The sequence below is a fragment of the Anser anser genome (genome assembly GCF_964211835.1).
Source record: "Anser anser genome assembly, chromosome: 2".
NCBI lineage: Eukaryota > Metazoa > Chordata > Aves > Anseriformes > Anatidae > Anser > Anser anser.
The window spans coordinates 142,663,947-142,682,498 of NC_139721.1; the positions used below are offsets into that span (position 1 = coordinate 142,663,947).

General features: G+C 35.3%; 1 protein-coding gene across 2 annotated transcripts in view; it reads left to right on the forward strand.

The window, feature by feature from the left end:
• Positions 1 to 18,552, forward strand: part of PLXDC2 (plexin domain containing 2) — a 268,152-nt gene that overhangs the window by 237,022 nt on the left and 12,578 nt on the right. For both annotated transcript variants that reach the window (XM_083826049.1, XM_083826050.1), the window contains exons 10-13: positions 1,125 to 1,185; positions 3,978 to 4,131; positions 5,500 to 5,538; positions 17,568 to 17,728. In XM_083826049.1, coding sequence (XP_083682175.1) covers positions 1,125 to 1,185; positions 3,978 to 4,131; positions 5,500 to 5,538; positions 17,568 to 17,728 — 415 coding nt within the window. The remainder of the gene's footprint in view (positions 1 to 1,124; positions 1,186 to 3,977; positions 4,132 to 5,499; positions 5,539 to 17,567; positions 17,729 to 18,552) is intronic.

An 18,552-nucleotide genomic window follows, 5' to 3' on the forward strand; every position in this document is an offset into this window, starting at 1 on the left:
CTTCCAAAGTGGACCCTGTTTCCCATATTTAGTTGAAGTAGGGTAGCATTTGATGTCTTGACATCTTTCATTACATTGAGAACCAAAAATTACCTAAGGTAAGGCAACCATAGTAGTTGCCTTACTTGTTTGCTTAGTCTTGTCAAAAGGCAGTGAGAAAGTTATTTGCTGTACAATCAGATATGTTATGGCCATGGATACCAAAAGATATCACCTGGATATGCAAAGAAAATTTAAAAACCCTAACTGGGAGAACCTCTTTCAAAGCAGAGCATGATGGTTTAGTTATTTACTTGCAATTTTGATAATGCTTTCCATTTTTAATGCTACCTCATGTCTAGGAAACTCTAAGTTACTGTATAAACACTGATAGCACTCTTGCTAGATGGGGGGTTGCCAGGGGAATCGTTATATTAAAGCGTTACAAGTTACTTTAAAATTTCTTTGTCACATATTGCAAATGAGAAAAGGATATTGCAAACAGGTTATTAACATCACCTAATTTGATAAGAAATATGCATGCAACTTAAATTTTCTACAGCTACTGAGGAGGTAGAAGCAGCTCTAGTATTCTCAAATTGTCATGAGCACTTTTCAGAGGATCTGTTATCTAAATCCATGAACATTGACTGCATAGTAATATGTGTATCTCAGTGTCTCAGATCACCTTGCCTGATAAAAGCAGTGACTGGTTCATTACATCTTTTGTAGATTTGCATTTTCCTGGCTAAGAAAACTGGACAAAAAACAATTCATCCAATTTACATCCATATGGTTGACATCAAATGCAAAAATAGTATGGCTCAGTGCAGTCTTAAGTGTAATTATCCAGTGGAAAGGAAGCATTCCAATTTAAAAACTACAAATAATCAACCTATAATATTAGGTTAATAATAACTCATTCATTGAAATGTCTTTTGCTCAAAATGGGTGAAATGATTGACTCATATTGTAACAGCCTCTTGAATAAAAGTAATACCATGTAAATCATATGGATTTTAAAATAAATCACATAATTTATTTATTTTCTCTGTCATTCTCTCCTTTCCTTCTACTGTCCTCTAATGCTCTTGTTTTCCTCCTATTTCTATCTGGCCAACGTCTATCTGTTTCATTATTTAAAGATGCTCCAGTGGATTTGACCGTCACCGGCAAGACTGGGTAGACAGTGGCTGCCCTGAAGAGGTATGTGAGTAGTCCTCAGCCCATCAGAGATCTTTCATATACTTATGATGCTTTTATTATGATTATGAAGAAGGGTTTCAACGCCAAAGACATCCTATATTTATCCTTGTCATTTGGTGGAAATATTGTAAATTGTAATAAAGAAAAATAAACTTCCCAATTGAGGGAATAAAACGAGGTAAACATTCTTCCTTTGAGAAAACACTTTAAAAAAAAAAAAAAAAAAAAAAGTACCAGAAGCCCTGCCTCATAACAATGCCTCTGCACTGTTTTTCTCTTAGGTCTTCTCTTTTTCTTGCCAGAAAAGGGGAAGAAACTGTAATGTTCCTCCTCTCAGAGAACCCTCTGGCAGTGTAATCTTAAGTGAAAACCAGGCATTGCATGTCTTACATTTTGCTTATGAAGTCTGGCCAAATCATTTAGTACAGAAAAAAAAAAAAATCATAGATGAATTCAAATAGATTAAAGATAAATAAATAAATACAAGGCATTTGGATTTCCTTTCTTGGAGACGCAGTGAGAGAAAAATATACCTGACTGTGTTAATGGTGAACTGTCAAACAGGGACTGTGGAACTCCTCTGAAAGACACACTTAGGGTGCTCCTGCACCGGAGCAGTTCATTTTCAAGATATATTTATAAATATTTTACTGCTCATTCTTTCCTAGTGTCCTCCCTTTAGAAACAGGTAGGGTTTTGTTTGTTTGTTTGTTTGTTTTCATCTGGGGATTGTAGTAATAGGAAGAAATTAATTTACAACACTTTTAATCTTCTTATGGCCATAAAATAATAATAATAATAAAAAATAAAAGTTACTTTTCCATTATGGCTGAAAGGTCCTAATTCTGTCATGAATTTCAGCAACATAGCCCTTCTGAAGTATATCGTCAGGTGAAACTAAGGGCAAAATGTAGCCCCAAGTGTCTAGTTAGGAAAGCACTTTCTGTTTTATTCTCAGTAGAAGCAGAGAGAAGTAATGATATAAATCCGGTCTGATGGAAGAACTTTTTGGTCCTATAACTGTAATTGCAAAATAACTGCATCCTACATAATGCCTTGGTAAGTGGGCTTGAAGCTTCAGCTTTGCAGTTTGTACGCTGTTAAGAATGGAATTTCTGAGAGATTTATTGTCTGTGGATCACAACCTTTTCAAGAATATAAAATAAGATTTACTTGGAATATCTGTTATTATAGGGCACAATCTTTGCATTGCTTTAATCCAGACTGTAATTAGCTAAGACTTAGTTGTTTCTGTTGATGAAGTTATGCAAAAACATCCTCTCTACTGGACAATAGTCATACTATTCTGCTAATTCTGACTTTTTCTTCTAGATTCACTATTGCTAATGCTCCAAGGCTTGCTGCATGTTCTGAGAGGAAATTATTGATACACTAAGTGTATCTGAGAAACTCATAGTTTGATTTGAATTTTCAAGCTACTTGACTGCTGCTTACAGTCTAGCTTTCAGGCTCTTTAGAGTAGAAACAGCAGTTTGCATAATGTATTCCAGAATGATTCTTTGAGCTGACTGCTGGAGCTCAATGAAGGATCAACAGTTAGCACAGAAGTTAATTTTAGATGTATTCATTCAATCATCGTGAATAATGAGGATTCTTATAGTAATATTTCCTTTTTTGTAAGCTATATTTTGAGCTAAATTTTGATGAAATTGCATCGGTGAAATTAGCAGTGGCTTTCAAGATAAAACATGAACAAATTTACAGAATAATTATAATGCAGGTACCGATACCTTTTTTAATGTAATATATTGTTTCCAGTAAAACAAAAAACAACCAAATACCCATACGTATTAAAAGACAGACAATATCTACTGGGTTTTGACAGGCAGATCTCAAGAAAATGAACTGGCTTTGTGGGATTCCACTTCTGATTAAAATGAATAGGGATAGCAAGAGTTACAGACAGTTCTGACATCTGCTGCTAGTTAATTGGGTATATTTTCCTGTAAGACTGTGTGATCCATGAAAGAAAGCATTCATTACAGCTGCAGAATCCCTACAAGTGTCCACAAATTTAATTTAAAAAAAAAAAGGTGGCATATTTCTGTTGAAATATTTGCCTATGAAAATTAAAGCAAAATTATTGTAAAATGGCATATATTATTTATTTTATGTTAATATAACATAAGAATTTTTATTATATTTTTGTATAATACTTATATTTTGTATTATAATTATTATATTATACACCTGTAATACATGCAATATTATTAATATTATAGAAATATGTTGCTCTATAGTTTGGGATGTAAATATTCTCTAGGCTGAATACATACACACATTCACACATGCATGTTGTTCTGTGGCTACTGCATGTAAAGCCTAGTTAAATGCTGTAGTTAACTTCACACTATTCACTATGAACAGCCATGATTTAATTCCCATTTATCTTTTTTAACAATTTTTATGGCACCTAGACCAATGGCACAATGAGTATTCACAATAGAAGAGTGATAATTTGAATGATATTCTTAGGTGTTAAAATCTTATTGGGGGAAATAATGTTTGACATTCAGGGATGACTTTGAAGCATTGCCATTAACAACTGAACATTGTAAGTTTTGTTGCTGAATGTTCTGTAAAGCACTTCAAATGAAGAAAGGAAAAAAATAAAAAATGAAAAAAAAAGCTTTTGAAATTCCTTGATTTAGGGCTTCCATTTTCATTCTTTTTCCTGTGTCAGCTTGTCCGTACTTAAATTCTTCATTCAGTGACAGTCCACCCTAAGAATGTTTTTTGTTGTTTTTTTGTGTATTTTTTTTCTCCAACAGTCAAAAGATAAGATTTGCGAGAAGACTGTAGACACAACAGAAACACCTCCATACTCCACCACAACCCTTCAACCAACCACAACAAAGTTCAGAGTTTTAACAACTACCAGAGGATCCACCACTTCCCAACTGCCAACTAGCTTGCCCACAGAAGGTGAATTGTTAGATTGCTTTTGTCTATTGTACAAATGTGACATTTACAACTCTAAAACAAATATATTTCCACTAAGGATGTGTTCATGTTGTCTTTTTCTCTTTGGGGTAATGGAAAGAGTAGGGAATTCCAGTCAACTACTTTTAAATTGCAACTTGCTCTAGCAAAAGTAAGCGTGAGTGTGATGAGCACTGGCGGAGGCGGAGGAGTGCTGGGGGAGCAGACTTCTGGAGAACTTGTGGTTACAAGGAGTTGTTCATGCTCCTGTAGCTATCAGGCCATAGTTCCAAATTTGTTGAAATATTAGATGAAGAAAGCACTGTTAAAGGTAGTGAAGAAACTTCCATGACAGAGTTAATGAATTTGGGATCGCCTTGTGTATTGTATTTAGCCAGGCAAAAATTGGAGATGACCAAAATTGAAGAACTCTTTGAAATTTGTCTGTTCACTTTTTTCAGTCGGTTGGCACTGTTCTTTTCATGTAGTGCTCGCAGTTGTGAAATAGTTTCTATAGGCTTCTGAAATGAATTAGCTGGGTAAGTGATGGAGTGTCAGTTCTCATCCTTGTTCCACTGACTGCTTAAATCTTGCCTTTCTATGGATACCCTCTTTTCCTCCTTCTGGGGAAATTTCAGCTGGATACAAAAGCTAACAAAGATTAATCAAATAGCATCTATAAAATAAAACAGAGTAGGGACAAGATTTCTGTTGGAATTGGATATTAACACATGGGAAGCTAGCAGGTGTGTGCAGAATTTCTAAGTGGCCTGTGACAGGAAATTTTAAACTGAAGGCATTACGATGTGGGAATCTACTGATAAAACGACTTGGTTTTGTTTGCAGTGAGGGAAGTTCAGAAACCATCAATGGAAGATTTGGACTGCATTGACAGAATTATTCCCATATGCACACCTGCTAATATTGCCCTGGGATTTTATTCATTAAAGCTCACAAGAGGGAAAGGAAATAAATAGGATTTAAAACTGGTAGACCTTTTTTATAATTCTTAGAAGAGGAGCTAGGTATTGTTTCATTTTATTGCCGTATGCTGGTTCATGCAGTCCTTAATATGATAGAATGCTCAAGTATTAATGCATAACAAAAATAAATTATTTCTAAGCGCTATGAGGTGGCCTCTGGTACCCTTACTTACCAGTATTTTGAATCCTTCTTTACACTGTAACAGTATCATAGGAAGTAATGCCTCGCTTGTAAGTAAAAACTATGATCTTATTCTAATTGAACTGAATACTAAATTATTTTTTAGTTGTGGAAGTTGTTTAGCATTAGAAAGAGAGTCATTTCTAAACCAACTAATGACCTAGAAATATGCATTTTGCTACTGCTAACTTTGAATTTCCTTTATAGATGACACCAAGATAGCGCTGCATCTAAAAGATAACGGAGGTAAGAGATGATTCTTTTGTTTGTAAATAATGTCAGCAGTTTATCAAATTACACCCCACTGAAATTCATTAATCAAAATCATACTGTAGAAATAGCTTTTAACAGATTCCCAAGGGACTTCAGACTTCCGCATCTCTGCAGAAAAGCGTAAGGGCAAATAAGCTTAGCAACTGCTTAGTAAATTAAACATTTACAGCTCTCTTTATAAGTTTTTAATAAAACAGGTTTAATTAACTTCTTAAAAAATGACATATTAAAGAAAAAGTTTAAATGTATTGATACAATTATTAACTGTATTCGTGTATTATAGTAACACAGTATTAAATTGTACAAAGAGGGGATATGATACTAGTTCTAAATGATGATATTCAGTATATCAAATTCATTCATAGTAGTGCGTTATGATGTGACATTTTATTAATAAACATATCAATCTTGAATCTGTATTTCTGTATGAACACAGATAACATATTTGCATTCCATTCTGTGATTTAATAAGATCAGAGTTTTCTTTAAATTGGTTCCCTGATAAGGGTCTCTGTTAAATCAGAATCTGCAGGAGAATACTCTTGTCATCTTCTGTGTGGGTTCAAGAACTGAGTCCTGAGGTTTGTTCCTTCTTCCTTTGAAGTCAATAAGAATTGTTGACTAATGCTATTAGAATAGGATTAGTTTATTAGGTGTAGGCTGGGTTTGTGTTTGCTTACTGAGGAGAATTGAAATATTTGGGTTGATTTCTACAGGCATTGGAACAGTCTGTCAAAGCAGAGTGATTTGCTGAGCAAATTGAAACAAATTATATTTCCACTGATGTAAAGGGAAATATTATTGGCACTGATTGCCTTTCCCCTGGGCAGGGGAGGCTGTTTGACATGGATTTGACACAGAAATGGTGTCTTCAAATAAGGCCAGCTATGAACTCAGAACAGTACTGTTAGGCATTTTGTCTATGGGAATATCCATGAATCTTTTTCTGGTTCTTCTTGAAATTAAATTACATATTATTTGTTGTGAAAAGTGCTCCAGTGCTCTTAGGGATCAATAAACCACGTGAATCAGTCAGCACTTCACTCACAGGTTTCACATCTGCTCTGTACATAAAATGCCTTCCCAGCTGAGCTGGACCCACTCTCTGCCCTCCAAACAGACACTCCAGGGCAGGCAGCGAGCCTGGGACCAGGCAGCTCTCTACTTTGAGCATCCCATCAACAGCTCAAAATAGTATGCTGTCACAGCAAAAGTAATTCAAAAGGTGGGCTTTAAAATATGGTTTTTCTCAGGTTTTTCTCAGCTTGGGAGTTGCAACAGAATTATATTTCACTTGTCTTATGTTTGTCTAAGATCTGGAAAGAAAAACCCTGTGAAAGCAGACAAAATGCTGACTATTAGATAAAATGAGGGATGGCTGTGGTCTGCTTGGTGAAGTGAGTTTGTGGGTTTGTGGCATCACTTATCTTAAATATAAGACATCTGTTCCCATGCAGAACACTGCTGCATTTTAGGAGGACAAACCAACAACTGATGTGATTATTCATTTTCCTTTCTTTTATTCTTGAAATAAAAATCAGAATAAAACAAAAACAAAATAAAAATAAAAGAAACTGACTTTAAATAGCACAGAAGCAAAACAACACATTAGGATTTCTCATTCACACAGTAAACGTAGCTTTTAATCTGGGAAATTCTTTTTGATAAATCTTCAGTTATGCATTGAATTTTCCAGTGACCCCTAGATTAGTCTCAGATAAAACCTCTGCAGCTATAGGCATGTTCTTTCATTCTCTGTGATTTGTCAGCTTTTCAAGAAGAGTAGATTATTTCAGGTCACGAATATACAGTCTTTACTTTCTCATACTAGATCTTGAAAAGCTCTAATGAAAGAGAACCTTTTATAATGGAAAACCAAAGCTATATTGGATCATTGATCGCCTATAGTTTGATGTGTCCTTGGATGGTAGCAGTCAATATCTGGTTGGGTGCAACAAGAGGATTCTTTAGAAATTCTGCATCTCACCTCTGCCTTGAACTTTGGAAACCAACTGTTATAAAGCAGCAACTAAATTTAAATTCAATTTCAGGTTCAGGTCAAAGTTCTTTGACTTTTTAATTATACGACAAAAGCGTCTGCAAGTTAGTGCAGTAATTCATTCACAATCTTTCATGGCATATTTTAGTAACAATTTCAAATTCGCTTGTTTACATTTCTTCTGTGTTCCCTCTTTCTTCATATATACGTGATAGATGCCTAGTAGATACATGCTTAAAACAATATAAAATACAGCTGGCATACCCTCATTTTCACTGAATCTTATTTCTCTTTAAAATAGCAAGTATTTGTAAGACTTAAGATATATGCAGGGGAAAAAAATATATATATATATATATTGTTATTAACTGCAGTTGCTGTTATTATTTTATTTTTCTAATAACACAGCACAGCTGACTAAAGAGTTTAAAAGCCACAGCAATATCATATTTTCTTGTTGAGAACTCTTTGGTGGATGATTTAGATGATTGGCCGGCACATCTAGACATTTCATTTGACCTTTTTAAACACCTTCTTGTGATGATTTGATTGCTATAAGTCCCTCTCAATCTGTCAGCTTTATAACTCAGAAAAAAAGTGTGTGTGTTGGACATTAAGTGTCAGGGAAACTGCTAGCTCTTCTCATTCATCAAAATGTATTCAGAAATTGCTGTTAAAAAAAAAAAAAAAAAAAGACTATGTAGAAAACATCTTCCTCAGGGAGAAAACTGTTTTGTACATTTATGAGTAAGTCCACCCCAGCATACACAGTGACAGGAAATGTCTGTGCCCTCATGCTTGCACTCTGGTGGACTTTTTCAAAAACGGTCTGGATATGAACATTCGTGGTATACAGGATTAATATTAGCCTTATAAAGACCTTAATTTGAGTTTGAAAATTTTGAAACTGGTTAAGAAAATACCAAAATACAGACCCGAGTTTTGAATTTTTGATAGAGTTTTTTTACATATCTTATATACAGTGATACATTTACCCAGCATTAGAATTTTTTTAAGAGTCCCTAATGCCTGGAATCTAGCTCCCATTAGTCATCTGTCTCCTTAATTTCCCTTAAAAATTGCTGTCTGAGCTCTTTGTACCATAAGAATTCTTGACAAATTGTGGGGAAAGCTCAGTCCCGTTTTTCTTCTGTATCCTGAACTCCAGCTAAAATATATAGTTACTAACACTAGTTCATGCTTGGTAATAATTATCTAACTTATTTTTTATTACTATGTTAAGTTTCTAAATAGTGTGATACTACATAAGTGTGTCTTATTGAACTGAAGCCTTTTCAAAGCTGAAAACATAAGTCTCTATAGCTTGGAAAAGCAACAACCTCTGATATAAATACTACATCTTCTTTGTGCATTAAACACATAATGAAATGTATTCTAGATATTATACACAATGGCCAGTGGACTACATGAGTATTTTTTAAAACAATTACAAATGAAAAGCGCTGAACTAATCCATTCTGGGTAAAAAATAAAATTATAGATTAATAGTATTTATTTTTAAGACATTTAACTTGGTAGCATTGATAAATTATGATCATTTCTGTTTGTTTGTTTGATACTTTGGATTATATTTAAATGCTCCTTAGAACAGGATATTTGTGTCTTTTCCAGAATTTCTTGCATCTTTACTGCATCTCAAATTTTCTGCCATCATCTTACTAAAGTTATCGTTATAAAATGATTATGATATGATTAAAAAAAATACCACCAATCAAACCTTCAGAAATTCAGTCCGAAGTACTGCCACTAGAACATATCCCCTAGCAAGTAAATGTTATTTTTGGCCTCTAGACATTTTTACATCACATTAGGTATTAAACATCACATTAGCTTAAAGAAGCATGATTTTAAAACAGTTTAACTAAACTGAACAAAACTGTGTAGACACTTCAACTTACATTCAAGTTTGACTTACGCTATTTTATTTTGTCTTTGGTTTTCTAAGCGAGGTATAAAATGATATAAGGTATCTACTCTTACAGTTGGCATGACTTAACTGTAAAGGCATTGTTAAATCAGCATAATTTGTGAACTTTATACCATCTCAACAGTTTAACCTAGATCTAAATGGAAATCTAATGGGCTAAAAGTAATAGGCTTGGTAAACTTTTAAGACTGAATTACTTTTGTCTTATCATTTGCTCCTGTTGCTGTCAGTACTGTGGTAATATGACAGCTAGTGCACAAAAAAAGTTCCTGTGATCTTCTGTATTTCTAAGTACCTATTCTGCATGGAGTTAACCCAGTTGTTGCAGTCAGCAGATTCCTACAATCTCTTCTACACTGGTCACTCATCTTTGAGATTATAGTACATGGGTCACTGTGAAGAACTATTAAAAATAGAGGTCTAGTGAAAGAAGACTTATATAGTTGTATGTTTTACATTGAAGCTGACATGCCTGGGGTTCTGTCCCCATGAAGTGGAGGGGAAGTAAATCTGGAAGCATGAGAAGTTGACCTGATGGTCTTGTGTTTGTTTTCAGTCAGGTTAAGAGGAGTCAGTGGGTTGACTGTGGGAGTCAGTGGGTTCTTATAATCTGGTAAAGTTTTGCTCTTCTGGATGTAGCAAGTCAGCTACATTGCCAGGACAAATGCCATGGTAAAATATTGAGCTTTGTGATAGCCACTGCTTGATTTTACCAAGCCATTTTAATGGCTTAAATGGTCTCAAGCCACTCAGACTGGAATTAACATCAATAACAACTGTTGCTGTGTTAAGTGATATTTTAGGGCTAAAGAATGTAAATCCTTAGCTAACAAAGTTAGTGCTGGCATCCTATAAGCAGAGGGATTTAGTATTAGTGCACTCACATCCATTTACTGCACTAAGCAGTTGATGAGTCTTGAGATTTACTGAGTTGCCCAGAACCCTATGGAAATTTGATAACAAAGCTAGGTATTGAATTCAGAATTCGTGGGTTACACTTCATAATATTCTCACTCAAAACCACCTTTCATTCCTTATGTGCAATGGGAAAACAATTTTTTAAACATTAACTGAACCATAACTTTATAAATCATTATGAAACCAAGTAAAGTGGAGCAGTGGGTTAACCTCAGAATGTTAACAAATGCTAAGGGAATGAACCCACAAAAGTAAGAAAATCACACTCCATTATCATTAAGAAGCTGAGAAGTCCAGAGCATGCTGTTCCTAAAAAGGGTAGAGACCACATTCTTATGGAGATTCCTCTGAGCCTCCAGAGAATCCTTCCAACTGTAAATTCACTTCTTCCCTCCCACAGTTGCTCTATGTAGGTCATTAATCTTCTGTTCAGGAATCTGCATTATGTACGGGAAAAAAGCTTAGGTTTGGACAACCATATACCTGCCCCATAAAACAAGCAGTTTTCTGGTAGACTCACATTCCAGATATAACTGGGGGCCCCAAAGAGGGGAAAAAATCAGTGGCTCTGCTGAGCACACATAGGCTGTATCCCTGTGTGCTCAACTGTCATGAACATTATGTCCTCCTCTTCACAGGAGCATATTAACTCAAGTCCAAAATCATCCAGATAGGGCAATTCAAATTCCAGTCTAGAGATGATGTACATGATAGGGTGGAGAGCTGGTGGAGTGAACCTGAATCTGTAGGTGTCCGTGTCACTGACAGGCAGTTTAATTGCAGAATTACCCTGAAATAAACCTTGAAGAGGATGTAAATTTCCTTATTCCTTGCTTAGATTACTTTAAAAAGGCCGGGTATATATTATGGTAGACTTCTAATACATCAGAGAGTATCTGTGCTAAGCAGTACATACCTTTTGTTTATATATCAGATTTATATAACTTGCAAAAGTAGTACCCAGTACCCAACCAAGAAGTAGAAATGGTCATCTAAAATTCAGCTTTTAGTATATCACACTTTACCCCACAGCTCAAAACTTCAGACCTTCAGACTGAAATACTTTATATAGGCTGAATTAGAAACCTTAGAGTGTATGATGGAGAATGGAATCCCTGTGAAGTACATATAAGGTTAAAAAACAAAAAAGTAGTAACATGTTATCATGGCAAGTTTCAAGTGACCTAAATGATGCATTCTTTAAAGATCATAAAGTTTCTTTGATTCTGTAATATTTTTACAGTAAGAATCTCTTGAAATAATGATGCAAAGAAGCTCCCCTTTCACATTTCACTTGTCATAACAATTTTCACATAGTTCCAATCCAAAAAAAAGATGTCTATGAATTAAATGAGGCATTTCCCTTAGAGGTCTACTCTTTCTCTGTACTTAATTCTACTTAATTTTAGATTCTCTCACAGGGCATTACCAATTTGTAAGCTCTTTGAAAATATGATCTATCATGTTAAATGTTTGTATTATAATTGCATACAGTAATTGTTACTATTATAATATATAAGCGTGTATAAAATTCCTTATCTGGTATTTATGGGATAGTATTTTTATGTAACAAATAACCTACTAAATTTGTTTTTGTATTAATAGTTTGGCATAAATCTATTTTAATCAATAAATGTATTTTTATAAAGCTGTACATGCTATAGCTTCAGAATCACAGCCAAAATTAAAACTGACATTACCTAACATGTAAATTGGGGAATGCTGGGGAAGTTCCAAAGTTACCAACTGAACTATTTAAAAAAAAGTCATGTTCACCTGGTGGCCCTGGAAATACCACACGTTGTTCCTTTAATGTTTAATCTATGTAGTGCACAGACCTAAGTAACAAGAGTGTATAAGTGTCTATCGTAGATGTGGTTATACCTGAACCTCTACTTTTTTCAAGTCTGGCATTATTTCATCTGTAGGAGTGATTTTCATGGACTAGTATCCAGAGCCGTTTTGCTACAAAACTAAGTCTGTGCCAGGAGCATCACCAACTTAATAAACCAGAATTTCTATACCAATATTGCTGCATTGATGCTCACATACCCATGTGATAGCTTCTTATTCATCTGACCAGACAGATTAAAAAATGCTTTTAATGCACATATTTTAAGAATATGTCCTATTCTACCACATGACCTAACAGCAAATACACATTTTATAATAAATCATTCCTGTATGAGAAGTAGTTGCAGGGTTTATTCTTTAACTTTTTGTGATAAATGCAGAGGTTTACCATGAAAATTCATTCATCAGGTAAAAAGAGGGGAGAGAACAAACCTCAGTGTTCTTCATGGAGAAACACTAGTGATTATTGTCTTTAGGCTGATTGCTGTCATCTGTATCCCTGGCTTTTCTAGTATAGCTGTGTCAGTCAGGAGGATCGAATAAAGTATTGCAACATATCCTGTAAAGGTGCACATGTATCTAAGTTTGAATGGGAGCTTTTTACCATCTGACTAAAATGCAAGAGTAAAAAGGAATGATGTGGAGGAAAAAGGAGGTTTCAAGGTACACAAAGAAATTCTTTTTTTTTTTTTTTCTATATGTCATTTGCCCTTCGATCCATGTCACTTTATCTAAAGGAAAGCTTCTAGCTTCACATATTTTTCTTCCATTTTCCAACAAAAGTTTTTCATATCTCTGTTCTCACAGGCAGAGATGTAAAGCTTCAGCAAATACATTCTTTTCCATCTCATATCATGAAAGATGTATATGTATGTATCACAGTTTTGTTTTCTTATATATAAAACTATCACAGTGGAAACTTCATGTGAAACTTAAGTTTAGGTAATACAAAACCTTGGGGTTTTTTTTGCATCTTCTGCAAACCTCAATGATTAATATGCAATAGTGAAATACATGGTATTGAGAATCCATCCACAATGTGTTTGCAAATGCTCTAGGTAACCATCCCTGTTTGTACATTCCTTTGTTCCTCTTAAAGTCAGCATCACAGTTCGCATGGACCAGGACAAGATTTTTTATTCACAATTCCTTCATTTTTTGTTTTCTTCTGTGCCAAAAGACTCTAACCCAACAGTAAGTAGAGATATAATAATATAAAATCAAAGATGATAGTCCTAATGTGTTTATCATGCAAACAATGACAACAGGGTGTTGTTGGTTTTTGTTTTTTTTTTCAAATTTTTTTTTTTTAGACAGCATTCCAGCAGGAAAATGGTTATTTCATGTTAGCATTGTGTGTCTTTATACTTGGGAAAAAGTTAGTTGCTCTTTCTGTACTGTTATTCAGAACCTAATTAGAAGCAGACTAACCTTGCAGATGTTAACATGCTCCTGCTTAAAAGGTTTATACATGAAAAAAATCTGGGGAGGAATTGTAAATAGAGCATATTGTATGTAACAACTGTTATTTTGAGCACAAGAAAATGAAAGTTTGGGGAAAGTTCCACTGAGAAAGCTTGGGAAAGGGTTGGTCATAAGACAAATATCCTCCTATGGGATTAGCCTTGCCTGGAACAGCAGATGTACTGTGATAAGCTTAATAAGATTTCTGCACCTGAAAAAGTTTCTGAGCCCCCTTTTGTTTTTTCATCTATTTCCCTTGGTAGCTTTTTAAAAGAGCTGTCAGTTGATTTTGCAGCAGAGAGTATTTTCAAAGTTGACAACACTGTTTATTGTCTCCGTGCAAAGAAAGTGAAATCAATTTCTCATGAGTATTTGAGCCCTGGGGTCAATGAAATGAGTTTCGATTATGGAAATTACAAGTTACTTACACTTCTTGTCATTTAAGAAAAGCATTTCTTGTATTTCATTTGTTTTCAAATTTGCCATTCTGATCACCGCACTGATGTCCATGCAGTGCTCCACCCTAGACTAGTAGAAATCTAGGCAGGCTGTTGTCACCTGTGTTATTTGGAAGTGACAGCATCCTCAGTTGCAAAGCTAGATGCTAAATGCTGAGAAAATATCAAATCAAAGGGGATTCATTTGATAGTCTTTACAAAGTGCTTAGGACCTTTGCTGAAATCCAGCATTTATTGATATGCAGAATACGATGTTCTGCCTTCAACCATAAACTAGTTACAATACAAATCACTCATTTAATGTAAATTGGCCTGGAAATGTGTACAAGTGATCCAGCAGTCTATGATGCACCAATGTGGCATTGAAGGGAAGAGTCAAAGAATAAGAAGCTGTCAGAAAGAAAATTATGAGACAGTCTATGAACCTTCTGCTCCTTCTGGCAAGTAGTTACTTCTCAGTAGGGTGACTCACACAAGTAACTGCTCATCACTGGGAATTAATAGCCCAACCCAGAGCATGTACAATACAGTAGGCCTTTTCTGATGGCCTTCAAATTGCTTAATTTGCATTTACTTTGCAATTTGAAATACAAGTGCAAGTAATAAATATTGTTACAGTGCAGAAACAAAAATTAAATCTATAGTTTGTATATATCATCTATATTCAGCTGAAAGTGAATAGCTATTTAATAATTAATAATGGCTATGTCAAGTAAAAGACTCCACTACTTGAAAGTTAGAGGCACTATTTTAGCGAAGTCTTTTAAGTGCCATTTGGCTGGAAATTATTTGGAAATAGATCTCATCCTAGGCAGTATTTCCTTTCTTTTACTACAATACAAAAGGATGAGCTGAAAATTTTCACCATCCGTGCTGTAAAAAAAAATTAATAATAAAAAAAAAAGGGGGGGGGGAGCAATGCCACTTTTCTTTTAAAAAATCTCATATCCATTTTTGTACACTAAGCTTTGAGTAAATCCCTGTGCAGGATTTATGTGGGGAGAGGCCTTGTTCTGGGATTCTGTTCATGCCTAAGCTCAAGCTTGATGTCCAGATTCAGCACAATTAATACCAAAGTTCCTGTGGGAACAGGTACTCATGAACTTTTCAATAAAATGATTAGGCAGTACCTGGGTGGAGGGTGCATGCTTGCAATGTTTTATTAGATTAATTAATGCCTCCCATGTCATATTTTAGCTTCTAAAATTATTGGGTTCTTTTTCTTTATCCTCTGATACCGTTACTCACCTCCTCGCTCCAGAAGCAGTCTCACTGACTTCATGAGGAAGAGCAGAGCAGTGCTGTGCAGATTCAGCTGTCCTGCCTCAAGATTTAGAAAGTACAGACCAAAGCAAGAGAAACTTACATGAATAAGTTCTTATCGCATAGATTTATTTCCATGTTATGGTTAGAAACAGCTCTTGACTAAGATAATGCATCTTCATTTTCCTTTTCTCCCTATTATTGCAATGGGGTCATGCAGTCCTTCTTTGAGGAAAAGTGCTGCTACACATGGATGTATGAGCTGTTACACTAAGGTTAACCATTCCTATCTTCTTGTATTGCTCCTCGTACAAGGCATTTAATGCTGAGTAAGGATCAATAGATAGTTATTCTGTATTTTTTTTTTAATATTAGTGTGGAGTGTTTCAACTGTAATCATATTCACGGTGAAAGACCATGTACAGGCATTGCTATTGTTGTTATTGTTGTTAATAATAATAATAATAATAATAATAATAATAATAATAATAATAATTTGCTGGAAGCAATACCCAGAACTCAATAGTTGTTTTCTAAGAGCAAATATAAGGGAGATAGCCCCTGACTTCACAGACTGTGACCCTCTAAAACAACCAAACTCTAAAACAGCACAAACAAAACAGGGACTGTAGAAATCATCCACTTTCATTATAATCAGCTTGGCAAACAAGCATTTTGAGAGGAAATTTAACAGTGGAATTGAAGAAAAAAATCCTATAAGTGAAACTAGAGACAAGTTCTTTATGGAGTAAGTCATGGAGGTGATTTGACAGATTGCCAGAAAGGCAGAAATCAGTGGGGATATTAGAAGAGTGATGCAAGTTTCTGAAGCCAAATCAGCAGTGCCCTGATGGTGTTTCTTAAACCCAGTGCTTCTGAATCACTGCTGCCTGTAGAGCCTTTATTTTAGGCAAGACAATACTGAAGAATCATTGCTGATCACCGTGTTTGCACTAGCTGCGATACTCTGGGGTGTTCAAAGTAGAAGTTGCACCCAACCACAAGCAATCCTACAGATGTTGGCTAGTTTACTGAGAGACTTTTTCACAGAGGTCGCAGTGCTGTTAAAAGACTTAGTCACTTACTTGGAAGTACTACGGACAAGTTACTTGTGTGACAGACAGAGCTGTTTTCTCCTGACAGGAACATAATATGAACAACCTCTCAGTACCAAGTTTAGTAAATAGATGATCTTCCATAACACTTTGGTACAATGTGTATTCCATTCAGACCAAGATTAAAATATTACAGGGTCATTTAGCATGCATCTGTTTTGGCACAGTTTTGGCAGTCTGATTCAGTTGCACAGCGTGGTTCAAAACCCCTCTCCAAACTAATGAATCAGGCTTTCAGAATTTGTTTATTGGCCAGACCTCGTAAGGATTAGTGGCATTGCTCAACCTGAGGCTTTAAAAAATAAGATACAATATTCAAAATGGATTCCATTAGTACTTGTTGTCTGAAGGGCAACTGCAGTAGTTTTATCAGGAAATCAAGGAAAAATTCATTACGAAGGGAATTGGGAACCTCAGAATGTCCAGATTATATTCAAATAAAAGGATATTAATTTTGTGTTTATGGAGTCAGAATTAGTAAAATGTTGAAGGTGGGGGGAGCTGGGGTGTCAGCCTTTTCTCACAAGTAACTAGTGATAAGACCAGAGGGTATGGCCTCAAGTTGCGCCAGGGGAAGTTTAGGTTAGAAATGAGGAGACATTTCTCCTCAGAAAGAGCAGCCAGGCATTGGAATGGGTTGCTCAGGGAGGTGGTGGAGTCACCGTCCCTGGGGGTGTTCAAGGAAGGTTGGACCTGGCGCTTAGGGACATGGTTTAGTGGGTGACATTGGTAGTAGGGTGATGGTTGGACCAGATGATCTTGAAGGTCTCTTCCAAACTTAATGACTCTATGATTTGGAAATATCTGTTCATTATGATTATATGAATATTCAGTTGTGTGGGAAAGGGACACCTAATGTCTTTTCCAACTTCGAGTGTGAAAGGTAAGGAACATGTAATACAGAAAAAGCAAATGTTCAATTCCCAGCTGTGAAATGGAATGGATAAGACGTTACTGTACTAATAAGTGTGCCATTCGTGCAGCTTCCACAGATGACAGTGCTGCAGAGAAGAAAGGTGGAACACTTCACGCTGGCTTAATTGTTGGTATTCTAGTCCTGGTCCTCATTGTGGCTGCAGCCATCCTCGTGACTGTCTATATGTACCATCATCCAACATCAGCTGCTAGTCTCTTCTTCATAGAGGTAAGACAAATGTAACACGTTACGTCAATAGCCCTGTCAGCTGAAAAAATAAAAAAATGGGGTCTTCAGAGTAGAATTTTCTTAACTAAATCTAGAAAATATTCTTGTAATCATAGTGTAAGCTTTCAAGAAATGCACCTAACCCACCCAGCAAGAGTAGCACTTTCATACTTGTCATGTTTGTCACAGCTTCTTCTTTAGGTACTATTGCTTTACTTGCTTCATTTTTTACAGGCTATACACAAAAAATATATCTCAAATATCACCTCTCTTTCCTATCTTTCCTCTTCCTCTGCATAACATTTTTCGTTAGCTTTCATGTGCATTGGCATTTTATTTTGGGACAAATAGCTTTTCTATTATTTTCACTTGGAAAAAAAAATAAAATTTATGCATCCACTAATTCTACAGAAGGGCTGAATTAAAGTAAGTTTTTAGCTGGAAGCCTGTTAGCTGTTCCGTACATTCATTTGTAGATTTTTTTAACACTTTGCCTCACAGTGTGGGAAGGATTCTTTTCACCTAATTTTAACATCTAAATCTATCAACTCCCTTTTTTGTAGAGAGAAACTTACTCTTATAGACCATGATTCATCTGACCTATTTGAAACATCCCCTTTAGAATTAGATAAATTACCATTTTTCTCCCCCAAATATAGACAGCTACCTTAGGTGCAGACATCTACATTGCAGATGCTGACATTTATTCAACTCAGCTCCACTGTACGTTACAATATGAGAAAAGAACGTTTTCCATAGGTGTTCATTTCCACCACCACCACCCCCAAAAAAAAAATATTTATACTTACCTGTGTTTTTTTCAA